We start from the raw sequence: 26,292 nt of genomic DNA, 5'->3' as shown, positions 1-26,292 counted from the left end.
TCCCTAAGGAGTAAGGGCCGTGCCGTCATTATTTGAGTTCTAGATAAAAACTCACTGGCACAATATAGGAAGGCCGATCAAGTCGAAAATAGAGACAGAAATGAAGGTGGGCGGATGCAACGTTGGGCGTGACAAGATACACTCACGAATTTCGTCAGATTTACAGGTCGGTAAGCGAATGAGTCAGGTGCAAAAGTCCCGCTAGATTGTCTGCAGTAATAAAGATAATGCAAGACCCGCTAGAGAAGTTGCCCAAAGAATAAATCAGATAAGACCAATCCTCCATGGCGGCAACCTCACCTACTAACGTTAGGACGACTTAGTAGTACTTACGCCGCGCCATTACCTCTTGTCCCAACGCCTCCACATTGCGTTGCACGAGAGTCGTGATGGCACTGCGAACGCTCGCGATTTGCAACGCTGCCTCAGTGATTTTCTGGCGATCCGTCCGGAACGCAGCATCTCCCAGCCATGCATGCGAGGCGACTTCAGCACTCTTCTGCTCCTCTTGGGGCCGACCAGGATCAGCCATCCCGCCGTGGGAGCTCTTGGGGACTACAGGGGTCTGATGGTGGCGAACAAGGGATCCCAGTGCAGTACGAATCTCGTCGTCGTCAATGGGCTTGCCGAATGTGATGCTGAGATCCGCCCCCGGTCGTGGAAAAAACTTGAGCGGGGAGGGACGGCCTTCAGGCATTAGCTTGTCGAAACCTGGTACGCAGCCGCGGCACAATGAGTACACAATAAACAAAGGTAGGAGTAACGCGACAAACCTTCGAGCCACATTGGAATGATTACCGGAGGTATGACCGCCTCCATCAATATTCGACCACTGACCGCCCCACTGTCAGGAAGTCGTACTATTCACAGAGAAAAGAAAAACGCTTACACGCCCCACTTAAATCTGAGGAGGTGCGGCAAGCCATCAATGACAGGCTGGTTGACTTTACCTTCGCCGAAGAGGTGGACCTATGCACTTTCTAGCACCCGGCGGAACGGACTGTCGATGAGAACTCACCCACTCGCCCTCATTGAGCTTCTTGGCCGCGGTATCGACGGCAGGCTGGAATATCCCGCTTCCACGGAAGGTTTCAAGTACCTGACCGTTCCGGAAGAAGGACGAGAACGCACTACCTAGCAGAAGGTCGTCAGAAGCAGAACGCGGGCAGACAAGCTAGTCAATAGCGATAAGGAGGCGGACGTACGGGTTCGTGAACATGATATCCGATGCCCCGAGAGTCCATCGGGTCATCCTCGAATTGAAGTAACATCGTGCGGGAAGGATACCCCAGACGACGGGCTCGTCTAACCTGTTCATCTACTAGTGAGCAGCGTCGAATCTCAGCAGTAAAACGCCGCATACGTGGAGATATGGTTGGAGACTGTGCAACGTCGCTCAGAATTGGTTTGAGTTCCAGCCTGGCGCACTCACTTGTCACCACTCCCCTACCCTGGTTCCTCTCCTCGCTCTGCAACGCTGCGAGCAGATTCTCGATACCGTTGACGGTGACAGAAGAGCAGTAGCCAATTTTCAGAAATGTTTTGCAGAGCAATCCGACCGCCCCCACTGTCAATTTCGACAGCAGACCAGTGGCGGTCATATGGACGTGCCAGAAAGGTCAATAAATCCACACTCAAGCTCGAGAGACTATTCAAATCTAATCGGTTTTGCGCATCCAGGGATATGTAGAGCAGTGGCCGCTGTGAACGATTGAGACGAAGGTGGTGGTCGTAAGTCAAAGAGAGCGTCAGTTGTGCAACGTGCGTCGTGTTAGATCAGCGATAGTATGGTACGCGATACAACTAGTGACACTGCAAACCAGACAAGCCAGCACTTTGCAATAGTTCCGTGAAATGTATGTAGGATGTTTGTGGGATGCGGCAAGGACAAGGAGCGCGATATAGGGGGGGTGAATAGAGGATACGTAAATACAGTGAATTATGGCCGACAAACCCAGAGCAAGAGCATGCACACTCCTCCACCGCAGGTTCCAGTCCCGCGAAATCAAAGCGTCCCGACAACTTAAACTCGCGAGCCTTTCGCATCGTCCACAGGGCGTCCCGACGGCTGGGGGAACACGAACGACCCGCCGATAGGGCTCCAGCCGTCCTCTGCCCTTTCCTCCGCCCGGATCAAGCTCGCGATGCTCGCAGTATGTCGATGGTTCTTCTTTGGCGGTAGCTGGAACCCTGCAGCGGCACCTGGCTTCATTAGAGGCGTCGCAGAATTCGGTCCGTCGGGTACCACCGGCGAGCGATACGTGATATCCATCTCCTCGCCCTCCGAGTCCCTGTCCGACAGTTCCTCTATGTCATAGTCCGCTGCATCCCGCATGATGTGCCCATTGGGGCTCCGTCCATTACGGCCGAGCCCATGCGGTTCCTCCAGGTCATAGATCTCGTACTTCGACCGCCTGCTCGCGTACCCGTTCTGAAGGCCGCCAGGGGCGGCGGTCGCCGCTGCGCCCTTAAGTTCTTCCGGCAGGAAGAAGTAGAAACACGCAATCGCCAGACACGACCCCCCGACGACGTCGATGAGGTAGTGATGCGTCAGGTACATCGTCGCCCAATACAGGACTGCGGCATACGACCAGATAAATTTCGCCATATGGGGGAAAAAGTGCGAGATGAACAACGCCTCGATGGTCGCGCACGCCGAATGCAGGGACGGGAACGCGCCAAAAACGACCGGCGCGTTCGAGAACGCGACCGTGTAACCGTTCGAATGGAACAATTTGTCGATGCGCGCAAGGCCGCCGGGGGAGCCGGGCATGGAGTAGTTCGCAGGCGTCAGGCCGTAGATGAGCTCGTACCACGGCGCGGCACACGGAAGGAGGATTTGGATGAGCACTCCGATGAGGTTCATGTAGCCAAACGCGCATGCCCAAAAATGCAACACCTCCTTGGTCCGGAACATCCAGAGAAACGCGGCGACCACAAACGGAAGAGTGAAGTGCGCGACACCGTACGGCAGCCATGCCAGAATGTCCAGGACGGGATGGGTGAACCGAGTGAGGATGTCGGAGATGTTGGCTCCGTATAGGACAGACTCCAGAGTGGGAAGAAGTACAACCGATATTGACGGACGCCAATTTGCAGGAATGAATCTAGAGCTGTAGTACGTGAGGAGCCACGCGAATACCGGTGTGGCGGGTACGAAGAACTGCGAGGTGAGGGGTATGATCAGGGCTGCTGCGTAGAGTATGGGTATCATGAGCTTCAGCGGGAAGCCGGGAGACTGCATTACGTAGAGCCAGAAAGAGGCGAGAAGGATGTGGAACACATAGACGGTGTCCGATAACGTGAATGAGTGTTTGCGGAGACGTCTGAGGGTATCCTTAGGTGAAAGAGACTTGTCTAACCGTCCGACTGCGGCGAGAAATGCGGACCACACGCCGTTGAGTGAGCGTGTAACTGATGTTTGTATGCTCATGATAAATTCTGAAACTGTTGGACTTTCCGAATTATACAGTTGCTGCAGGACGTTAGAGGTATGACCACGTACTTGTACAAAACAGATCCAGAAGCTACGACGAACCTCCACAACGTCCAACAACTGGCGAATGCTCCTTTTCCGCAGTTCTGTCAAAATTCCGCGAACGCAGAAAAAAAACAAGCACCTGCGGCAGAGCGACTAACAACGGTCCCAGTGAACAACCGTCAACGTGGTCACCGAAAGCAGGGCGAATGCTCGTCGTGGCCGTCGTGTCACCAAAATTGCTGTGACTTAAGAGGGAGTAGAGAGGTAACTTAGGAGAGAGGGAGGTCTGAAGCAATGACCTGAAGCTGATGACCCAGCAGAATCGCAGCGACGCAAGCGCCGAAGCCGCAGCGGTGCCGCAGCCGGCACCGCAGTGACATTCTCCCACCTTCCCGACTCAACGTCGCCGTTGGGATGCAGTTCTCGACTTCGTTTGCGCTTCTGGGGGACCTGAAATATATCATCCAGAATGCCCTGCTCCCGACAATTTTAGCAGTACTAAATTCTCCATGGATGTTACTGCACCCGCAGGAGATTTCGCGGGTGTTCATGTCCCATGTCTGGGTCGCCTACGGGAACGGTGTCGACGAAGTCGGACGCCCGGAGAAGCAAGGCCTTATACCTGCTAACGCGAAGGGTGTTGTGCTGGACATCGGTGCGGGTAAGAAGATTATTTTTTTTTCACCATGCTGCCTTGCCTCATTGAACATTCTTTCAGGACATGGACACACTGTGAACTATTTGAGCCGGAATAAAGTCACGAAATACGTTGCGCTTGAACCCAATGTGCACATGCATGCCGAGATACGTACGACGGCTACCGCTGCAGGATTCACAGAAGCCGACGGAACACTTCTCATACTTTCTTATGGCGCCGAGGATACTGGTGCTATTATATCCGCTCTGGGGGGGCCGAACTCTGTGGACACGCTCGTGTCAATCCTCACACTGTGCTCCGTCCCCTCTCCAGAGCAAACTATAAACGCACTCGTCGAAAATGTGTTAAAGCCTGGGGGGCAGCTGCTTTTCTACGAACACGTGCTTAGTCCGCGGGACGACGTTGCCTGGTGGCAGCGCCTCTGGACACCCTTGTGGAAGAGAGTGTTTGGCGGATGCTGTCTTGATAGGCCGACCCATGTTTGGATCCGCAAGATGGGCGTATGGCATACGGGAGAGGTATGGGGGAAGGAAGGTGAACCTGAGGAGCACCTTTTCTGGCGTAGGGTGGGCAGATTTGTGAAGAAGCCTGCTTAACTTCGTCGTTAGAGCTGTTAGAATGTTACGGTCAAAGTGGTGAGCCTTTCGACATTGCCTGGTCACCGAACTGACCCCGTCCTGTCGATCATCCTTTATAAGGGGATCTACAATGTCGGTGAGCGTTGCTACAAAAAGTGCGCACAAGTTCTGTAGGTACTGAATCGAAGTTGTCTAGCCGTATTGTTGTGACTCAAGGACATATTTCTGGGCGAAGTGTCGGGCAATTTCTCAAAGCTAGATGTCAGTGTTGACCCAATTATGCATTGTCAGATTGCCATCAGTAATGTGTTTTGAGAGGGAGCGTAGGAACCAGAGTCAAGCATTCAATATTCAGCGCACAGCACTTCGAAATTTATTTTCAGTGGCCAAGTCGCAAAGCAGCATGTCGAATTGTCCGAATGAAGTCGACCTGCCAAGTCAGGAATTACTTTACGAAGCATGCAGTCTTCACTCGTATGCAACATACATTTTCGTATTTGCGGTATCCATGAGAATACTGAGGCTTATCTTGGAGTTACCGAAGTCTCTACTAGGACGGCAGATTTAAGTGGACACCAGTGCCCTTGCAAAACCCATGCTGAACTAAGTTAGCTGTGAGTTCCACATGCGCATATTTGCGTTCCTCTCCAATTTGCAGCTTTAAAATTACAGTCAGATGATCCAGTTAGCGCCAGGGTTTTCCCTGTTCATAGTGGCGAGAGTTACGCCTGCACGGCGTAGCAATGAAGTATCGATATATTCATGATGGCGAGGCTCGCCACCACCACTGGCGACCCGGCTGTTGTCTGAGCACTAAGTCATGTGTGAACCCGCATGCATACCAGGATAAAGGTCCAGAACGACGGCTGGCCTACAGACAACACCAAAGGCTGACTCTTCTCAGCAGGAGTTACTTTCCAGGACTGGCATTCGTCCTGTAATATGTTATTGCGATTTCATCTGCAGGGTCTGTGCTCTGGGCTATCTCAGCCTATCTGCCTCTGTAGCCGCAAGGTGTGAGAATATTAGGCACTTGATCAAGGTAATCCAAGTACCAGCACTCCTCAGGATTCGAGGATTGGAGAGCGCCACGACGGCGTCTGCGCGACGCAAACGGTGCATGTGGGCGCGTTTCTTCGGACTCCATCAATTGCTCGCAAGCTGGAAAGAACGCAATTGGTCCGATAAGCAGCGCGATGGGCAGTTCAACGCCCCAGGACCCTAGATTGGCGCGACACGCACTGGCACGCGAAAACAAGACAAGACAATCTGCCCCTCGTGTGATAGGTCTGGCAACGACGTGGAAATTAATTTAGGGTGGACATTACACGTTCTGCGAGCTTTCCTCTCTCCTTGAAATAAGTAGGTGGACACGATGCGGGGTGAAATGATCCCATGGAGAAATCAGCAGAAAACACGTTTGGCGGAGTGTGTCGTTCTGGCGCGCTGCGTGAGAGGACCCGGGAGACTGCCGATTCTCTTTTAAGTCCAACTCTCAAAATTGGAACATCTAATCTCCGGTGATAAGTTATGAGTATCCGTACTTACCGTACCCCTAGTCAATCTAGTCTCGGCGACGAATGAGGGTGGTAGGTAAATTAATGGAAATATGCGTAGGTATGTTTTTGGCACGGGGTCCTGACGGCGCTTGTTTATCACGTGAAGCGGCTTCCCAAAAAGGCATCTTCAGACAAACTGGGTCGCGTGCCCAAGATAAGAGTAGCGTACGCCAGCGCCATCTCTCTCCTCAACCACCATCACCCCTCCTTCGTTGTATAGCGGGGGGTTCTTGGGTATCTATCATCTCAGCATGCGTGGTTTGATTGTCGCTTCGCTCGCTGCGGCGGGTCTCGCATCCGCTTTCGCTCATTCATCACACAGTGACAACCAAGTTCGTCGTCGTAAGACGCTCGGTTTCGGACCTGTGCACCCTCATGCAGTCTATAACAGTGCTCCGGTAACGACCAGCTCGCTACTTGCGAGCAATGACCCCTTTGAGGTCGCTCAGCGGTTCGTCCAGGAGCTTACACGAAGCTCGTCACCTTCCGGCTCGTTCGTTATTCGAAAGGATTCCTACACCGACAAGGCGACCGGTGTGACGCATGTCTACGTCCGTCAGTACACGCAAGGTATCGAGGTTGCCGATGGCGACATGAACATTAATATCAAGGACGGTATTGTTCTGTCCTACGGCGATTCGGTAAGCGCTCGCACCTTGTTGACTCTGCGTATGATTTATATCCCGTGATAGTTTTATCGCGGCCAAGGAATGGAGCTGTTGGCGCATCGCTTGTATGATCCACATGCAGAGTATTGCGCCAGCCTAGACTACGAGATCGAATCTCGTATTGCAACTTTCAATCAACAGCTTGCCTCTCAGAATGACCAGGTCGCATTCAATGGTCGCGAAGGAGAGAAGGAGACCCTTGGTTTACTACCTCAATTATACGAATGGAATTGCGCGCACGTGGATACGCCATACTTCATGTCTGAGCATACCGCCTTCTCCGGTCAAGACTTCGGCAACCCTTCTCGCGCACTGTTGCAGTTCATGATCGCGGCTACACCTAGCCAGCAGCTTTCGGCGGATATGATTGCCAACCCTAGCTCATATCTGGAGAAGATGAGCTCCACCTGGGAGTCACACTTCGTCGGTGGTCACGGTACCCTCAGTGCTCTCATCAGCAACGTCCCTGATACGGTCAACCCCGTCAAGGCGAAGGCTGTGTTTGTCCAGGTTCCCGACGGTGACTCCACTTCTCTGGAGCTCGTTTGGAAGGTTAGCGATCTGATGGCTACTCTGGTACATCTGAGTTGACAAATTGCAGTTCGAGGTTGAGATGGAGGACAACTGGTACGAGGCTGCTGTCTCTGCTACAGCTCCACACCGTATCATATCTGTTGTCGACTGGGCATCAGACTCGCCCTTGCCAGTCGCGCCGCTCCCAAAGGAACCCGCTGAGCGCACGACTGGTGTCTATAACGTCTTTGCGTGGGGCATCAACGACCCCTCGGTTGGCAACCGTTCCATTCAGAAGGAGAACTTCGACTCACTTGCCAGTCCCGTTGGATGGCATTCATTGCCTTATTACGTGGACCCTGTTTCAGTTGGCTTCAAACCAGAGGATCGCCGGAAGTTCCGGAACACCACGACAACGTGGGGCAACAACGTGGGTAAACTGATCGTATGAATTCCAGCGCGGCTGACATCATTTGTAGGTCTTCGCCCATGAGAACTGGGAAGGGCGCAACAGCTGGCTGACCAACTATCGCCCGGATGCTGGCGTGGACTTGGTCTTCAATCACACGTACGCTCCTAAGAAGACGGACTCCACGGACTCGCTCGACGAGGCGAGGAAGTACATCAACGCCTCGGTCACGCAGCTTTTCTACACTTCCAACTTAGTTCACGATCTCTACTACCGTTATGGCTTCGACGAGGTGTCGGGTAACTTCCAGCAGCACAATTTTGGCCGTGGCGGTGAGGAGAGCGATGCTGTCATCGCCAACGCGCAGGACGGCAGCGGGTATAACAATGGTCAGTACCGTCGTGGTCTGTTGCTTACCTTGTACTGACCGTTCGCACCTTCAGCCAACTTCATGACACCACCTGACGGTCAGAACGGGCGCTGCAGGATGTACTTGTGGAATACTGCGAATCCTTACCGTGATGGCGACCTCGAGGCGGGCATCGTGATCCACGAGCTGAGCCATGGATTGAGCACGCGTCTGACGGGTGGGCCCGCGAACTCTGGCTGTCTCGGCTGGGGTGAGTCCGGTGGAATGGGTGAGGGCTGGGGAGGCGAGTATCACCATTCGTCGCGTCACAGTTCGATACTGACTTGCGCAGACTTCTTGGCTACAACGATCCGGAGCACTAGAAACTACTCGGACTACGCGATGGGCTCTTGGGCTGCAAACCGGGAGAAAGGCATCAGGAACTTCCCCTACTCTCTGGTACGTCTGTTGCGCACGATTGCGCGTGCCACTCGTACTGACATCTTCTTAGAACGATACCATCAACCCATCAACATACCAGACACTAGACAAGCCTGGTTACTGGGGTGTGCATGCAATCGGCGAGGTCCATGCGGAGATCCTCTGGGTGGTGTCGCAGCGACTGATCTCGAAGTACGGCTTCATCGACACGCTCTTCCCTCCTATGCCGCAGGAGAACGGCACGGTACCTGAGGGCGATTTCTACCGCCCCGCGGAGTTCACCGCCACGGGCGACCGCAAACCGTTGGTGCCGAAGCACGGGAACTCGCTCATCGTGCAGCTCATCCTGAACGGGATGAAGATGCAGCCGTGCCGCCCGTCGTTCCTCGACGCGCGCGACGCGATTCTCGATGCGGACGAGGTACTTACCGGCGGCGAGAACTATTGTGACCTCTACGCCGGTTTCGCCTCGCGAGGCCTGGGCCCGAACGCCCGCGTCGACGGGCGCACGCCGTGGGGCGGAGGTGTGCGCACCAACGATTACGCGCTGCCGGCGAAGTGTGTCGACAAGAAGCCAGAGTGAGAGTTTCCACCGTCGTTATATCTGATCTAGCGCGACGCCATATCTTGCTTCCCCATCCTAATGACTCCACATGCCTCTATCCCCGGACGGTGGTTGTATCTCTGTAGACACGTATCTAGTTCATGTACTACTACAGTATCTGTTCACATTATAGACTAATACGTGGAATTTGTGTGCCGAGCCTTCGTCGATGACCCAGACAGAATATTGTCTAGTAGTTGCAAGTTACGTACACAAGTGATGTCAGTATAGCACGCATTTATGGACGACTCGCATGCCGCACAACTCTCAGATATCGTTCTCTTCACACCGCCCGCCCACCCACTCCAGCAGGCGCTAGTACTGTAATTTTATTCTTCTTCACTACCGCCCACTATGTCCCATGACAAACCCGCCGCGCCGCCAGTGAATGTGAAGCTCTTGCTGATCGGGAACTCGTCTGTGGGGAAGAGCAGTCTGCTGCTGCGATTCTCGGACGAACAATGGCTCCCAGAGGACGAGGCCAGCGCCACTATTGGTGTGGACTTTCGGGTGAGTGTGATGTGGCTTCAGGACGCGGTTGAGCCTCCGTGTATAAGACGCTTATCTGAACTGCTCGTCCAGGTACATAAGATGGAGATCAAGGGGAAGAAGGTGAAGCTGAGCATATGGGTAAGGTCTAAGCTATCCCATTTTGTCTAGGTGGGGTGTTGACACTGCTTGTGTCGCTACTCCGGCAGGATACCGCAGGGCAGGAACGGTTCCGCACGATCACGTCGTCGTACTACCGTGGAGCGCAGGGCATCATTCTAGTCTACGACGTCGCGAACAGGGAGTCCTTCGACGCGCTACCACGATGGTACTCCGAGCTGGAGACCTACGTATCGCCCGCTGTCGTGAAGATCATAGTCGGGAACAAGGTCGACAAGGTACGCAAGCCTCCAGTCCCACGCACTAACTCCTCTGACGCATACCGTCCCTTCGTCAAACCATTTCCGCAGGAATTCTCCCGACAAGTGACATACACCGAAGGCCAGCACTACGCGCAGCGCATGAACTCGCTCTTCATCGAGGCGTCCGCCAAGACAGCTGTCGGCGTGCGCGAGGCCTTTATAGAAGTCGTCGAGAAGATCCTCGACACACCAGAGTTGTGGGCGTCTGTCACCCAGAAGGGCCGCCCTGGGCTCGGCGGTGGGGGCGTGGCAGAGAACAGCATGCCCGGTGGGGGCATTGACCTCAACCAGGCTCAGAGTGCCGAATCCGAAGGGGGGTGCGCATGCTGATTTAGTGCACTACTGTGTTGGTTTCGGAGGGCCTGCACGGGGCATTGACTTTACTCTGTCTTGCTCGACGTCCTGGATACCCGTGTACTCTGCATCTATCGTCGTTGCACGCGGTTGTATTATACACTTTCATAATGTCATGCTCGATATATATCGCAAGATCGCTTGTCCGACATCCGACAGTCAGTGCCACGCAACCCTGCGCGTCGCGCGAATATAGCCACTTTGCATTTCTTCTCTAATTGTAAACATGCCTGTTCTGCTAGCTTCCCATTATTGGTACAGAAAAAGAGCAAGTCAAAAACGCTAAAACGTGCTCGGGGTGAGTTTCGAACTCACGACCTCAGGCTGCGGAACGTACAGGCTTATTCCCTGTTACGGGATCACATATGAGACCTGCGCTCTAACCAACTGAGCTACCCAAACAGTGGGGCCTGAAGGGCGTAGACCCTTTATTGCATTTATTTAAGTTGACACCAGCTTATGCTCCTGAAGTAAGAGGTGCTTGTCCTTCCTCTGCAACTCATGCAGAGGTAATACCCATCTGTAAGTGCACCCGCAAAAGACCCGTACGGCATGATTTCGACGTCATGATACGCCGGTGAGTAGCACAAATTGTGGACCAGCCTGTTAAAGGTCACAGGTGGTAAGATGGTCTGATATCTGGTCTTTCACTGTGAGGATGCGGAGTAGTAGTCCCCCCTAAAACGCTATTCACATTGAAACTTACGCTGTCATTTATGTCAGACCTTCGGCGCCCCGTCGTTGCTCCAGATAGTTCTTGCTCAGCATCTTCCGCAACACCGCCAATTCCGTTTGGTAGCTTGCGTTGTCCTGGTTTTTATCTCGAATCACCCTCGAGCTCCTTACTCACAAACTTCGCAAAACGCTTGTCCCAGGTGAGAACCTGGCTCTGTGGCGTCTCGTATCAGGGCTGGCGTTCCTCATCCTCTTTCGCGTGCAGCCCTTCGCTGATCCTGCAAAAAATTGTTCCAATGAGCTCAATTTAGTAGGGATGAGAACGGGAACACACCACGGTGGGAGTGCAGCTACACGAAAAGCGGCATGTTTGCGAGGTGTGCGGACGTTCCACGGCTACTTCCTTCTGGTGTAAGATCGGCTCAATCGAGGTGGCGGAAGACTGGATAAGACGGTAAAGTCGTGGTGTAGAATGATTGTACCGTCAAGGGCATCCTTTAATAATACGAGGGCTCTGAGGACCCTCATGGACCCATAACTCTGCGATTAGCAGAGAGGTACTCTGATCCAGCAGTGTGGCGCACAACACGGACGATGTGCGAAATGTTCGCATCTCCCAAATCAGGATGTTTACCGAAAGCGACAGCATCATGTATAGAAGCCGCGACGAGGATAAACCGCTGGTGACGGCCCAGTAAACAACACGTTATGCCCTCAGTAAAATCCTAAAGAATAACGACAGAACAACGCACAAGTACAATAAAACACTCGGAGGACAGACACAAAAACTATACGATATCAGGCAGATCACTGCATACTCGTCGTTTGCTGGCCATCGTCGCCCTCCGGGTCTGGCACAGGTACATGGTCGTACTGATTCTGAGTGGCAATCACCATCGGATTAGTGAGCTCTTCTGCTTGAGGCCTGTAAAAATAGAATTTCTAGCACACACACAAGCTACGTAGCAAAACATCCTCATACCCAAAATGTATCCGCAGGAGCTCGTCCAAAAGCGCTTCCTTGCGCTCCTTCCAGCATTTCTCCTCGTACCTTACAGTACGTAGTTCTTCCACGAGCGCCTCGTGCTGCTCGAGCACCCATCGGTGCTTCGCCTTCATAAGGATATATCGCACCATCGCGGGCGTGCGGCCCATGATGAGATGTGTGGCAGGGTCCATGACAGCCAACAGTTGTGGCGGAATTTCGTCGTCGTCATCGTCTCCGTAGTCCGGGGAGATTGAACGAGGTAAGGGTGTAGATGCGTGCTCAACGGGTGCGTCAAGCGGAGATATGCGGCCGTCGTCGAAATCTGGGTGCCCATCTGTATGGTTGTTGGGCTCTACCTTGAACATATTGTAGCCGTACGAAGGCTCCGAGCCGCCGACGTGCGCTGCCTCGTTCTCTTCACGTTTTCGCTTGCGATTACCTCCGCGACCGGGGAGCGGTGGCGAAATGTTGTGCTGGATACGCATGTGCTTTGCGAGCGCGTCGGAACGCGTAAACGATTTATCGCATTCTGAGAGAAATCGGCGCGTGAGTTTATTCCTGCTGGTCCCCAAGTAACGGTAACACACGCACCAGGTCTTGGACAGGTAAAAGGCTTCTCCCCAGTATGGGAACGAATATGCGATATCAAAGCGAATCGAGAGGTCTGCGCGATACCGCGACGCGAACATGTAGTCCACTCGCATGTGTAGTTCGATTTGTGTACACCAATATGATCTATACGAGGGTGTAGATAAAGAACTTCCTAAGCCTCACTCCGAATTACGCACCATTATGGATGTGAGTGATCAGAGTGGGGAGGTGGCTGTACACCCTACCACAGTCCTCCCATCTGCAAGCCATGGTGTCGGCCCCAGGCTGGATATCCGGCGCCTGGCCTTCGGGTGATCCTGGGCGAGAGATAGACATAGCGACATCTGACGGTTCTACATAAGGGCCCAAGTCCTCGATGCCAGACGAATCCGATGATTGAGAAGACTCGAGACTGGGAGACGGAGATGGGCTGTACGCGCTGTGTGCCATAGCGGCTGCTTCAAAATGCGGATACTCCTGAGTGCTCAGCGTGCCACAATTATATCCTGGTGCCGCAGAATCTGTTGTCGTCGCTGCCGCCGTCTGAGTGGTTTGTTATACTTCAAGTTGAGGTCAACCTTGTCACTTGTCTCCAAGTTGTTGTCGACAACCGGTAATCACGTGACACTTTCTTGCATGGCAGCTTACATTTGGCTCTCGTTCTTTATCTTATTCTACGTCTACGCAACCTTCTCTGCAATTGCAGGTCTTGGAACATCTATTCAGCGGAAGATACTGATTATTTTCAGTCGTAGAGACACTAGTCGTCGGGATATCACCGCGACACAAAGAAATTCGTTCAATATGAGTGGTTCACCATTTGTAACGTATCCCGCGCCAGAACGACCGTTCATCGCATCCAATCCAGCAGCACCCCCGCGAGGAGGCGGTGCCGGGCGAGGGACAGGTGCGAAGCGCGGACGCAAACCGAAAGCTGCTACAGCAGCTCCGTCCACAACCGTCTCACGTCCACCTTCACAATCGCCACGTCCAGGGGCCAGCCAGCCGACAGAGCTGCAGTGGCTTCCTGCACCAGGCAGCGCGAATGCGCATGTGGCCACAGCGCCATACGCCACTAGTGACAGTACAACTCCTACCGCGGGACAGATGCAGCAGGGAACCTCTCCGCTCGCAACGGAGACGGGTACCGTACTCAGTCTGCCCGGGGTAGCACCTGTGGCAGCTCCGCCACCTGCAGACGTCGCAATAGCTGTGGGCGCGCCGGGTGTTGCTGTGCCCGGAGAGGACGAGGGAGAAGGGGAGGACGAGCTGTTGCCTGCGATGGCGGATGACGATTATTCTGCGCAATTGTCCTTCCAGAGTCAGTCGAAGGATAATCTCAAGTGCGGTTACCCATACCTTCGTCGCGCTCCTCAGACTGACGTCATATGCTCCCGTGCAGAGTCCTCATGGACAATCTCAGCCCTTCGCAGTACGACCGGTTCGAGGCATATCGCCGACACGCGCTCCCGAAGCAGGCGGTTCGCAAGGTATGTCGTCACAACGCCCATGGTGTCTCATCTCGGGTCATGTTCTTCTAGGTCATTCAGCAAACGCTCGGTCAGCAGGTCTCACAGCCCGTGGCCCAGATTGTCGCCGGTTTCTCCAAAGTATTCGTCGGTGAGGTCATCGAGAAAGGTGCGTCACTGCCCTTTTCGTTACGATCATGAGGACGCGCGCTGACGGTCATTCCTGCAGCGCGGAGGGTGCAAGAACGTCGCGGGGACACGGGGCCACTGTCGCCTGACCACCTGCGAGAAGCATACAGAATGTACCAGCAGGAGACCGGGCGCGTGGGTGCAGCGCGTCCGCTACGCTCCAAGCGACTCTTCGTGCGATGATGCGACCGGATGCACTCCCTCTGATGGATTAGCCTTCTTAGGCGCGGACCGGCAGGCGTCGTTGCCCTGTTACTCGCCGCAAGAGCGATCGCACGTCCGTCACAGCTTGAGAATGGACGCGTGGCCGTGGACACAGTTGGATTGCCGGGGGTACATGGGGATGACAGCATTAGACTACGGTACGCGTATGTATTCGGAATCGTAGTTAGCTTAGCGCGGTTGCCTGCCGCGCCGCTGGTGAGGAACATTCACGATACCTTAGGTGTCGTGGGTGTTGCTCATCATGGGACGCGGTGATGCGACGGCGCCTGGTGCGCTCGTGGGTCGGCTCGGAATTCATCATGATTCGTGATATGGTGGTGCGAGAAGACGGACTGGGTAAGAGCGGCGCTGACGAGGTTTCCCCGTATTTCATGCGCTTGGCGCGCTGATGTTCAATTATTCACAAGTCTAGCTGCGAACTGCGAAAAATACCTGGCATAGAAAATCCCTCAGGCATTTGGCATAACGTGCTCGCAATTTTGTTCACGTTACTGCGCGTATGTGAGTGCACGCCATGTGGGTCCATGTGGGTCCATATGTCCAGCAGAAAATACAGAGCCGCTGATGCCTCCTTGTACTCGTCTGTTATGCACTTGCACGTTGTCCAGTTCCAAGTTTACCCTCTGTAAGTTTTCACCAGCTCTAAGTTAAACGTGTTCTGGCGGTAAATATAGCTTGTGCGTCGTCCTCAGCGTCTTTCCCCTACGCGACGGAGCGCCCCCACGCCTCTTCCCCCACGATGCCATTCCTCTCGTAATGGAAGTGTTGACCTCCTGCTTAGCATCGCATACTAGAAGCCTGTGGGAGCCACCCTTTGCTTTACACAGGAGTTCAGATGGGATCCCCGCTGAAACCGCGTGCACAGGAACGCGTACATAAAGCATCTCAGACGTGTGGAGTGCGTTATATGTATTCGGAGGTTGTAACGACATAAACGCTTGAAAGACGTCGACGCAGCGGCGCGATCCAATCATCTACGTACTAAAACATGCACGCGCTTTATCGGTGTTTGGATCAACCTCTGGTCAAGTTCGTCATTGGTAAATTTCCTGTGAGGTTGACAATCGATATCCACGAACATGACCAGAGACAATCAACTCACCACCGAGAAATCCTGACCGGAGCCCTGGAAATGTGGCTCGGTGCGAGTATCCGACTGCCTCAGGCAGTAGTGCGAGTCTGATAAGACAAGAGATTGAGGAGTGAGATAAACAGGGGAAGAATCCGAAGCGAGTGTATATCAGGCTCGAGAGATGAGTGGGAGAAATATTTGTATTCGGAGGCTTGGTAGCCAGATCAGAACTACTCGGTATATAAATTACCTAGGGAGCCACTCCGAGTCTGAGCTGCCACTTCTGATCACTATGTATGAACAATGGAAAATGACGGAAATGAAACACAAGTAAAGAACGCGTTCTGCACCGGAACGCGGTCATGTGCGTGCGACCTATTATGGGACGGACTGTGATGTGAGCGCGGTGTCCCCCTTACACTCGAAGGCTCAAGTTCGTGCAGTCTCATCACTAGTTCTGGATCTTCTTGTTCTTCCACTCTTCGAGCGGTGTGTGCGTTGACACCATGAGCGCTGCAATGCACACATGGGGCTCGGAGAACGACCATCTGGATCTCTCTGTGTGTGCGAGAAGTGTGCGCGACTACGTACGAAGAATTTAAAGTCGCACTTCCTCACCTCTAAGAAGCCAGACCCGAGTCGAACTCAGGAACATCGTTTACCAGAGTCGATGTCGCCGTCAGGACACCCTTCAGACTTACCATTTTTATGCTTCTGGTGACTGTAAGAACCCCGTGACGGCGCGACCGTCCCTACATCATCGGAGCGAGTACAACGTACTTATGCGCTTCATTTCTTCAAGGATTTAGGAGTAGGTCTAATACCATAATCCAATGTCTAGAAGAGACCCTGCCATCGGCACCGAGGTCAGCCCGAAGTTACAGTAACGGCGCTGGGATGTTACTGGCCGCCACTGCGAGCGAGCCCAGGCTCGCATGCTGGGGACTCGACGGAAGCAGATGCTCCCTCACCTGGAACAACTCGGACATACGAGTGTCCGCGGGGCCACGGCCAGCTCGCCGGCCGCGGAGGTGCCCGTCCGGATCCTCCAGTCGAAGCCGCCGACTGGCTGCTGCAAGTGACACCACTGCAGCGTGAGATCACACTGTCGATACTGCAGAGACGCCACGCCCTGGGCTCTGGTTGAGTTCCGCCCAAGCGCCGGGGTGTGAGTTTGTTCACATGTTGGCATGCTCTTGTCAGGACCCTCGATTCGGACGCATATGCTCAGGCCGACGGCACGTTCTCGCGAACTGACGGTAGGTGTTTGAGCTTGACAGATACTCGGAGGCAATGGGACGGCGGTGCGGCTGGACGAGAGAGTGGTCTGTGCGCACGACGCGGCGATGAGATGTGGATAGCTTGAGCAACTTAGATGCCTCGGCTAGATACAGATAACCACCTGCATGCGACCGAACCGCGTGGAGATCGTCATCGCAAGTCCACCGCTAAGCGGACCCCTCAAGCTGAGGCTGTAGGAAGATCCAGAACAATCTCGCTGATCAGCTACTAAGGATCCGACTTGATCGCAGAGGTGTTGTTGTTCTCCCGGGCGTTGTGGGTGCAGTCAATGTTCTCCTTTCGAAAGAGCTGTGCGCGTCCGGCTTCGCGCCCATATGGACGACCGCGCTCGTCCGCGTTGCTCAGACAACAAGTCCACTGCAACCCCACCACTGACGCCGCGGTCGCAGTGGCACTCAGGACGCATGACAATGTCTTCAATGGAAGCACCCCTCGGACGCACCGTTGTGGTTTGCTTTCGCAGACGTGCACAGCTCTCTCCAGCGCTGCGTACGAGCAAAGATGGACCTACACACCTTGCAAAGCGACAATGTGCCGACGTCATTTCAGAAAATTCGCCTTGCGAGCTGACTACGTTGAACGCGTGAGCGTCATCGTAAGATGCAGCGAGGGGTCGCAGCCTTGTGCGCGGTCGGGTGTCCATTCCCTTAGGCACGCAAAGCACCCACAACGCGTCCAGTGCCTGATCGATACGGTAGCCCGCTGCAATTGCTGGCGCCCGTACTGCGGGACCGACGACGGGGCCTGCAGTATTTGACGTCGAACCACATCGATTCCAAATTACAGCGATGCACCAAGCGGTGCACGCCAGCCTCCACGCGCACATGGCAGCGCGAAGAAGAGGTCCGAGATCGCAGAAGCGGACGGGAATCTCACCGTCCGACATGGTCCGAGGGCGCCAACGCCGGAGACGCGCACTCCCCACTCAGCCGTCCGCACCTGCGTAAGCGACACGGGCAGCGGCTCTGTCAGCGCCTCCGCGAAGCTGCGAGCATGGAGCGGTGAGTGCGGCTTACTGACCCCGGTCCAATGGAATACACCGCGCCCGATTGGGATAGCGCGCTATTCCGCAGCGGGTGATGTCACCGTGTCGCAGTGGTCTCGCGCGAAGGCGGGTGCGCGTTCTGCCTGGCGCACAGTGCGGCGGGTGTGCTGTATGTGATCGGGATCTCAGGAGGTGTGAGTGCACGGCGTTGGTTTGGGTTACAAAGGTTGAGGACTGCTGGAACATATCACAACATGTCAAGACTCCTAATTCTGCACGTCTGCCTTGAGAACTATTTCGGGGGAGCGGAGGTGAAACCTGGCTGAAACGCACCTTGCAACCGCAAAAAAGTTAGCCGCCCCGTCGCGGAATGATCGTGGACGATCGAGTCGATGGGCATAATTCGCGAGGTGCTCTCAAATTCTAATCTCGCGACTAAGAAGCGGCTGGGAAAGTGCCCGCCTTCGCCGAAGTAGGAAGGTGCTTGTCTTCGTAAGACGCGGTAACTTCCGAGCCCCACTCGTCTAGCGGCAACGACTTTGCGCAAGGAACTCGGAAGATTGGAGCGCGAAGTGGAGGTGACCACGATGACATCGAGGGGAACACGGTACGGACATGAAAACAAGAGCTCGGAGCCTCTCCGATCAAACGCTATCCTATGAATGTTGGAGTGAGCACACGGAGCGGTGCAGCATGCGCGTGGTGCGACAAGGTCATCTACCACTGCGGACGGGGCGTGTGCGGACACAGCTGAGCTCACAAGACAGGAAATCAATACATGTGATTGCGGCGAGCGCCGAGCGTCGTGTGCACTCTCGACGAGGACGCGGAAACAATTGAGCCCGGGCGGGGTGACTGGAACATGGCGGCAGCAGCAGTCGTGGCAGAATGAAATGTGCTCCCGAGAGCGGGGCGGGGGTATCAGCGTGCGCGGTCCAGGCGCGCGACGATTCCCAAGCGGGCAACGTCTGAGAGGGCACGGATTACTGCGCTCACAGGGACGGCCCGCCAGCTGATCGCGGCACGGCGACGCGTACGCTCACGCACGGCGGGATCAGTCTGACGGCGCATTGACAGATACGTGGGGTGCTGCTGCGCAAACAATGTCCCCACCGGGTGCGCCGCTTCGTGAGCCCCGCAGCGTCAGTGATGCCGCGAGCCCCGAGACGAACGCGAAGTCGAGGAGCATACGCCGGAACTGCCCCGCCCGCGCCACACTCTGCATCAGGGGGAAAAGCCGGGTGTGCGGGGGATGCTTTGGGCGGCGCATATGCTCGCGTGCGGCGAGGCCAGTCGGACGGCGCACTGATAGATGCATGAGGTGCTGCTGCGCAAACATTCTCCCCACCGCGGCGCCACAACCCAGATGCAAGAAGCTCGAGGACGTGCGCAGCTGCATGACAGAATCACGAAATCTCTGGTCTCGCGGCACTGCGGGGGTTCCGCAAGACCAAAGACAGATGCGAGGTGAGATGAGCGTACACTGGAACTGCCCCGCCCGCGCCAGACTCTGCAGAGTCGGGGGTAAATAGTGCCGAATGTGCATTTGTGTACTGTTTGTTGCTGCATCCGGCCGAGTTACACACCTTCCAAGCAGCCTCCCGACTGCAGCGGGGAGAGACAGCACGCCAGCAATGCACAGCCGCCGCGGCCACGCACGGATCTGAGAGCAGCAGAGTCAGCAGCGGACAAAGTTTCGACAGCTTCCCTCCGACAGCTTCCCTCCGAGTTGGACAGTGCAGAGCTTCGTCAGCAACGTCAAAAACATTCGGAATGCGAAGAGTTCAGTATGATGCGAAGCGGTGTGTATGGTCCGAGGTTCGAGAGCGTCGGCGTGGGCTGTTGTCGAGTGAGGTGCATTGCTTACGGCTGTGCAGGGAACGGCGCCTCGTCCGGCAATCAACGGTGGCCGTCTACCGGCATGGGCCGGCCGGACAGCCGCCCTTGTAGATCCAGAAGATCCATGTCCCAGAAATCTCTGCCGACGACGTGGCGCGCGCACTCGAGGGCGGGCGGGGGTAGTGCGGCTGTCGGCAAATCCTAACCGTGTCGAGCAAGTGTCGAGTACTTATCCTGCTGTGGATATTACGACCCGCAGACGAACTGCACTGGGGCAGCACAATTGGCACGACAACCAGGAGGGAGGAGCGCGTAGATAGATCACGTCCCGACGTTCCGCATCGCAGCTAGCGACATGGAAGCGCGCTACGCGTCGCGCACACAAGGAGAAGCCAAGCACGAGGAGCCCATCAGTCTAAGTAAGTAATAATATTTCTGTGGATAATGGAGCGAAATGGAGAGGCAGCAGCGATGTGTGCCCTCGATGGGCATGCGAGTGAAACGTCATGATGAAGGCCGCCATCGACGAGCCAGCCGGGTTGCTGATGGGCATCTCAATAGCAGCGGTGTGCTGATGCAACTTACACTCCCCGCTTGCACCGTGGGGGGCGTGCGACGAGTAGCGTATGCGTGTTTCGATCGCACGCTCACGATATTCTGCAGCATCGTATGTACCAGTTATTGATCCGCCGTGCCCGCTGGCCGTGCGGCGACTTGTGACAGCGGCAGTGGATGTTCCTGCAGGGCAGAGCCAAGGTGAGACAGCAGACTGCAGAGATGGGAGACCTGCGCACGAGCACGAGACTTTGGGAGTTTGGTACGGCACGAGGGCGAATCCGGAGGCAAGGCGGCTTCGGCCTTGTGGGTATTGGAGCCAACAATGCGTGGGAACTGGAACCAGTATTTGGCCTTATTTAGCGATATTTGGACCCCGAATTCCGAATTGCGAAGGTGGCGCCTGCTGGCAAGTACTATATTACCCGATCGTCTGTCCCATCATCTCCGCATCCTCCCTCCCCTCCTCCCGACTCCCGTCGACGTTCACGACGACGAGCACGAGCTTCCTCTCGACTAGCAGGCTCTAGACTTGTCGTGTTCCCCCCCTCTTCCCCTCATCCGGGTCATTGTATATTCATCCTGGCTTCTTCCTGGTCAGACTACGATCCGAACATGGCTGCTGCTCAACCCATCGCTTTCCCATCTTCGGACAACAACGATATCTTCATGGGCACTGGCTCCTTCACCGGCCAGCAAGGTTCCCTTAATCCTGCATCCTACACCCGTCGCTTCCTGGGTTCTCCAATATCATGGCGCGCGGGCTCCTTCGGCAGCCGGTTCTATCCTGGCGTGTCACCCGGACAGCTCTTGGGGCCACTAGAGTGAGTACACCGCGTCGCAGATGATGACATCTCATCTCAGAAACGTTGTCATCCCAGTCCGAATGAGTTCAAATTCGGAAGAATGTCCTCGTCTATAGAAAGCGATCACGGTTCCATTGTGAACGCCTTCAGTGCATTCGAACGCCAGGACGAGCTGGTGAGTATTGTTCATTCATGAAGTGCGTAAGCCGATTCCGACGGCATACAGTGTCGTGATTATCAATGCTGTGGCTTGAACCTGACGGACTTACACGCCCTCGTGGAACACTTCGAGGAGTGCCACGTCGTGGTTGTGGATCCGTATGCTCCGCAAGTGCCGATGACTCCTGTCGCGCCACAGCCCCAAGCTTCGTACCTCTCTGAAGCCCGTGGCGTTCCAGCGCCGATGTACCATCAGGGTTCCTTCGATCCTGACGACATGGAGCTCGACATGGACCACGCTAGCGCTCCGTCGTCGGGAGCCCCCTCTCCACCAGACACTCCAATCTCGACGCCACTCTCTGCCTATCCAAGCTCGTCGATGTACGGTGGCTCTGCCCCAGCATCCACATGCTCGTCACCGCATCCCGCGCCGATCTCGGCGTTCGACACGACCACTGTTCTCCCGTCACGCTCGGGACATTCTTCGCTTGCTGTCGCATTTTCGCCTGCTATGCGTTCCTCGATTACCGGTCAGGAACCGTTCAACGCGTACGCGTATTCTGATTATTCGACCCTCTTGCCAGGTGCACACGCACCTTCTGCTATGCCCACCACCTCGGCCTCGCAAGACTCCTCGCAGTCGGATCCTAACCATTACGGCATGCGCTCAACGTGCTTACCCCCGGCTCTTCTCTTGAATGACAGCACGGGATCGACCCCTGACAGCACGCCGGCCTCTTCACGCGTCACCTCGCCGGCCCCCGCTACCTCGACGTTCCGCAGCGCAGCGCAGCCGTCCACGTCAACATCGACAGCGACTGCCAACCAGACTGCGCGCGCAAGTACTACGTTGTCGCGCCCTGCTACGTCTCTGCTCCTTTCCAAGCCCTTCCGGTGTCCGAAGCCAAACTGCAACAAGTCGTACAAGCAGGCGAACGGTCTCAAGTACCACATGACGCACGGGTCCTGTAACTTTGCGCCGCCGAAGGACCTCGAGCATATACAGGCTTTGCTCGCGTCGAAGCGCAAGGATCAGGATGGCGAGGTTATTAGCGATGCGGAGCTGCGCGAGGTTGAGAAGGAGGCCGAACGGAGATTACGGCCGTACGCGTGCGGTATCGGCGAGTGTCAGAGGCGGTACAAGAACATGAATGGTCTCAGTATGTGCTACAGGCGGTTCCTGTCAGTCTGATCGTGATGCTAATCAATGGGTCCAGGATATCATTACCAGCACTCCGGCGACCACGGCGCGATCGGGCTGGCACTGCTCGCGAGCGGACAGCATGAGTGTCTGCAGCACAACAAGTCGCATTCCACTCACTCTTCACGGCACTCGACGCCGTCTATGGCCTCTGCTTCGAACACGTCATCGCCTCTTGCTACGCCATCGATATCGCGGGCTCCCTCTGCGACCAGTTACGTTACGGCGTCCGTGCTCCCGCCATCGTATCAGTCCGTATCGATGGTGCCTCCAGCGTACGGTGTGCAGCAGGAGCAGCTTGGTGCCCCCATCAACGCGGTCCCCTCTTACCTGATGTCCAAGTGACGCGCATCTCGTGCGTAGGGGTCAGCCAGGAAGATCAAGCCGGGCGTCCAAATTTGTATCAGTATACCGGCGGCGATTTTTCTATGTCCATAGATTTTGGTTCAGTGGTGGTGGGTTGGCCGTCCTCTGCGCGATGTGCGTGCGTCACCCACGGGTTTCGTACACAATTCAGCCCCGCAACCCGCCGCTGGGTCCACTCCACCACCACATTAAAAAAGTAAATTCTGTGATACTTCTTATCCTATGCTGCATAATGCTTTGTCGTGTTTTTCTGTCTACTATCCCATCTCGCCATCCCGTCGTATCCATCCCGTTGCGTTCCATCTCTCGACTCGTTTATCTCTCTCGCATCCCTCCTGCGGTCCAGCGTCGTCGATCTACGTATTCACTGTATCTCCTTACCGCCTCTCGCGCCCGACCCCCACAGTTTCGGGTCCATCGTTGGTTTATCGTGCGCTCGTGTCTGGTTCGTCGTCCGTCGTCGATTCGTCTCCGCTCCTCCCGTCTCTCGACTCTGCTCGATTTGTCCGATCCGTCTGTCTGTGCCGTCCAGCCTTGGTTATCTCGCTTTTGCGTTTGTGCTTCCGTCCCCGCACGCGTGCGCGCTGCGCGCGCTGCCCCACCTAATATTGCCCCACCTCCAAAATTATGTCAGTTGTGCTACGTACGCGTACATGTGTTGTTGGTTATGTATGTATGTACGTGCGGCGCTCCGTGACACCTATTAGTTACTCGAGTACTTACCTCGCATCCCGTACGGCACCGCTAATACACGACATTGCGCTCGCGTTCGTGCGTGCACGGCGCGGTGCGTCCGTTCTTATGCACCACCTGCCTGCATGCCTTTGCAAGTCAAGTTGCAGTAACTGTCATCGATGTGCCGTAGAGCTCCATTTCGATTGCGGATCGCGGCCCTGCTGGAGATGGGTGAGGTGTGCAAAACACCCGTGCCATTGTCATTTTCGGCCGTGTGTGGAGAGTAGCCACTGTAGTAGAGTTTGCTTTCGCCTCGTTGGGCATTTGTTTGGCGGGTTTCGTTCTCTGGTTCCACGCAGTTGGTAGTCCACCCCCGATAGGTCTGCGAGTTCCTCGAGAGTCAGATGGACAGGTTTGAGGCACAGAGACGTAATAACGCGTTAACGCGTGCGGCGAGGTAGTCGGCGGAGGATGGAGATTAGCAAGCGGTCGTGCAGAGCGCACGCAGCTCATCGTTCTCATGCCCTCTCATTTTGATGGGCCCATCTTCCGATGCTGCAGAGCGCGGACGCCGACGTAAGTGTCTCGAGTCCGTTAGACATCGCCGAGGTATCCACACAGCACATCTAGACAATCATGCGCAGATCACAAGTAGGGCGTCCGTCCATCGACCGCAGAGTGGGGATTGAAACGCACGTCGGAGATGGGTTAGCGATGGGTGGGGAGCGCGCGCAGCATCCGCGTGTCGTGCCTGCGTAAGGGTATCAGGATGCCAGAGCCTCGTGCATGGGAGTTCTGGCGTGGAGTGCCTCAGAGGAGGCCTCGAGGATCGAGCGCGCACGAGTCAGGGTATACAAATGTAGCGCTGGAACTTGAAAGTTACCGCAGTTCCGAGTGACTGAGTGTTGACTCGGGCGAGTCTCAGCAGCGTTGAACACCTGAACATCGAGAGCACGACAGGAGGCCACCTCGCCGACTCGAGTCCACCAGAAAATACCAGAAGACTCCCGGCCAAGCTGTATACCCGTGCGCCGGGAGCAGTATCAGGCTCTTCCGATGACCGGAACAGACGTATGGCAGACCATCAGTACAGAAGTGAGTGATAGCGCGCAGGTAGGTTAACGTCAAACGCCTATAACACGAGGCAGAAGCAAGCGAATCCGTCCACCACGTGTGATGCCATAGACCTGTCTGAGAACGGGGGTGCGTAGGGAACTTGCCGTGGAACACACGGCGTGGGTTCACGGAAGCGCGCGCCATGCGCAAGGGGTGCGGTGCGGCGTGCTGCGGCATCTGCGCGGACAGGAGGGAACGGAAGGAGGGAACGGAGATGCGTTGGCGCGAGGATAGCAATGGGGCTGCCCGCTGATGATGTTGTGCGGTGTGTTCGGGTGCGGTCCTGGGAGTTGATCTGGGAGCATCGTGTCCAGAATTAGTGAGGAGTCGAGAGGTGCTCCGCAGGCTGACGAAGGCGACGCTGAAGCCAAACTCTCCTTGAGAAGGGCGTGTTCGGGTGCGATCCTGGGAGCTGATCTGGGAACGTCGTGTCCATAATTAGAGATGAGTCGAGAGATGCTCGCTAGGCTGACAAAGGCGACGCTGAAGCCAATCCCGCCTTGAGATGTGATTGGTGTAGAGATGCACGGTCGCGCTTCCGACAAGGTTAAGGGCACACGCAGCCTGCTGGAAGGACGCTGGGAGGGGGATATGTGTGAGTAGCGGATGATAGATTGTTCTCACCGAAGGCAAGAATTTCGGAGTATAGAGGCCGAAATGACGGTGGAAGACCATAACTATAACGGAACGCCTGTAAGACGTTGTTCTGCCGAGGTCAAAGGGAGTATGCTCACAGAATATTTGAGTACAGAAAGCCGAAAGAAACGGAAGCACCGGACAAATATACTACGACTCCACACACGGAGGACCGCACTGACGGACAGAAATAAGAGCCCACAGAAGAAGACATACCTCGAAGACACTGGTCCGTCAATAATGTACATGACCCGCAAACGCCTGTGCAGATGGACACATCGATGTAAGACACAGCCTACGTGTCCATAGAAATTTTCGCTGTCCGGGAACCACAGGTAGAAAAAAAAAGCGCACTCAGTCCCGCTGAGAATAATTCCCCAGCCTATTTACTGAACGATTCTGGGTTAAGAAAAATGGGAGTCTTTTCCAAGGAGTTGTTTGGACATCCGAACATCGAATGGTTAATTTTTGGGAGAGGACGACCGCGAGAGATGGTGGATGTGTGTAAGAAAAATGATTGAAAATTTACTGGAGGCAATGAAGTACGCACGCGAGCGTCTGAGCCACGGAGTTCGAAATTCCTCTCCTGCCAAAATATTGTGCGCCGAGCGAGAGGCTCCCGCCGCACACCTTTGTTGTCAATTTCCAGCAACTGATGCAGAAGGCTTATCGAGCTCTCGTGAATTTTCTTACTGGTGTAGTTGCTCATGCTCTCACCACTACGGGCCGCTTCTGTCTAGCACTAATTTGGACAGCGGGGCACATATCTGACGCCTACGCATGAAAAAGTAACTGACTACAGGGGAGTATTCGCCCCCGCCATTGCTGCAAACTTATTTCAGATAAATTTCATTGTATGTCTTTGCCTGATTTTTTATGTCGGAAATATGTTTCGAGGCCTCCGGGGACGCGGAAGTC

The 26,292-nt window shown here is 55.1% G+C and overlaps 9 protein-coding genes and 1 non-coding gene across 10 annotated transcripts; 5 read left to right on the top strand and 5 right to left on the bottom strand.

Moving 5' to 3' along the window:
* Positions 1-319: 319 nt before the first annotated feature.
* Positions 320-1,601, bottom strand: SCP_0801370 (Lysophosphatidylcholine acyltransferase; the record flags this gene model as incomplete). Its single annotated transcript, XM_027760730.1, has 7 exons — positions 320-711; positions 774-832; positions 890-969; positions 1,019-1,130; positions 1,206-1,310; positions 1,364-1,382; positions 1,433-1,601. The coding sequence occupies 7 exons, from the start codon at positions 1,599-1,601 to the stop codon at positions 320-322; spliced, it is 936 nt and encodes a 311-aa protein (XP_027616531.1).
* A 422-nt stretch (positions 1,602-2,023) lies between these two features.
* Positions 2,024-3,433, bottom strand: SCP_0801360 (Inositol phosphorylceramide synthase catalytic subunit aur1; the record flags this gene model as incomplete). The annotated part of the gene is made up of 1 exon (XM_027760729.1): positions 2,024-3,433. One exon carries the CDS (start codon positions 3,431-3,433, stop codon positions 2,024-2,026), a length of 1,410 nt encoding a protein of 469 aa, XP_027616530.1.
* A 561-nt stretch (positions 3,434-3,994) lies between these two features.
* Positions 3,995-4,927, top strand: SCP_0801350 (predicted protein; the record flags this gene model as incomplete). Its single annotated transcript, XM_027760728.1, has 5 exons — positions 3,995-4,142; positions 4,200-4,705; positions 4,757-4,774; positions 4,838-4,853; positions 4,914-4,927. The coding sequence occupies 5 exons, from the start codon at positions 3,995-3,997 to the stop codon at positions 4,925-4,927; spliced, it is 702 nt and encodes a 233-aa protein (XP_027616529.1).
* A 1,600-nt stretch (positions 4,928-6,527) lies between these two features.
* Positions 6,528-9,239, top strand: SCP_0801340 (Extracellular metalloproteinase MEP; the record flags this gene model as incomplete). The annotated part of the gene is made up of 9 exons (XM_027760727.1): positions 6,528-6,534; positions 6,599-6,608; positions 6,668-6,917; positions 6,969-7,496; positions 7,546-7,887; positions 7,937-8,255; positions 8,310-8,519; positions 8,568-8,674; positions 8,727-9,239. 9 exons carry the CDS (start codon positions 6,528-6,530, stop codon positions 9,237-9,239), a joined length of 2,286 nt encoding a protein of 761 aa, XP_027616528.1.
* A 375-nt stretch (positions 9,240-9,614) lies between these two features.
* SCP_0801330 (GTP-binding protein) lies at positions 9,615-10,501 on the top strand (the record flags this gene model as incomplete). The annotated part of the gene is made up of 4 exons (XM_027760726.1): positions 9,615-9,770; positions 9,843-9,890; positions 9,959-10,147; positions 10,220-10,501. The coding sequence occupies 4 exons, from the start codon at positions 9,615-9,617 to the stop codon at positions 10,499-10,501; spliced, it is 675 nt and encodes a 224-aa protein (XP_027616527.1).
* A 314-nt stretch (positions 10,502-10,815) lies between these two features.
* SCP_t0801320 lies at positions 10,816-10,927 on the bottom strand. The gene is made up of 2 exons: positions 10,890-10,927; positions 10,816-10,851 (listed from the first exon to the last, which is right to left on the bottom strand). It is a non-coding gene; the product is annotated as a tRNA-Met (tRNA).
* Positions 10,928-12,007: 1,080 nt separating this feature from the next.
* On the bottom strand, positions 12,008-13,229 carry SCP_0801310 (hypothetical protein; the record flags this gene model as incomplete). The annotated part of the gene is made up of 4 exons (XM_027760725.1): positions 12,008-12,125; positions 12,183-12,717; positions 12,780-12,923; positions 12,977-13,229. The coding sequence occupies 4 exons, from the start codon at positions 13,227-13,229 to the stop codon at positions 12,008-12,010; spliced, it is 1,050 nt and encodes a 349-aa protein (XP_027616526.1).
* A 354-nt stretch (positions 13,230-13,583) lies between these two features.
* Positions 13,584-14,620, top strand: SCP_0801300 (Transcription initiation factor TFIID subunit 11; the record flags this gene model as incomplete). The annotated part of the gene is made up of 4 exons (XM_027760724.1): positions 13,584-14,122; positions 14,182-14,269; positions 14,321-14,417; positions 14,478-14,620. The coding sequence occupies 4 exons, from the start codon at positions 13,584-13,586 to the stop codon at positions 14,618-14,620; spliced, it is 867 nt and encodes a 288-aa protein (XP_027616525.1).
* A 4,455-nt stretch (positions 14,621-19,075) lies between these two features.
* On the bottom strand, positions 19,076-19,420 carry SCP_0801290 (hypothetical protein; the record flags this gene model as incomplete). Its single annotated transcript, XM_027760723.1, has 1 exon — positions 19,076-19,420. One exon carries the CDS (start codon positions 19,418-19,420, stop codon positions 19,076-19,078), a length of 345 nt encoding a protein of 114 aa, XP_027616524.1.
* A 1,172-nt stretch (positions 19,421-20,592) lies between these two features.
* SCP_0801280 (hypothetical protein) lies at positions 20,593-22,926 on the top strand (the record flags this gene model as incomplete). The annotated part of the gene is made up of 5 exons (XM_027760722.1): positions 20,593-20,721; positions 20,779-21,239; positions 21,297-21,396; positions 21,448-22,540; positions 22,598-22,926. 5 exons carry the CDS (start codon positions 20,593-20,595, stop codon positions 22,924-22,926), a joined length of 2,112 nt encoding a protein of 703 aa, XP_027616523.1.
* Positions 22,927-26,292: the final 3,366 nt, after the last annotated feature.

Source organism: Sparassis crispa, assembly GCF_003851025.1.
Source record: "Sparassis crispa DNA, contig_000007F, whole genome shotgun sequence".
In the NCBI taxonomy this organism is placed as follows: domain Eukaryota; kingdom Fungi; phylum Basidiomycota; class Agaricomycetes; order Polyporales; family Sparassidaceae; genus Sparassis; species Sparassis crispa.
The sequence above is the reverse complement of the archived record's forward strand: the minus strand, read 5'-3'. Positions and strand labels throughout refer to the sequence as shown.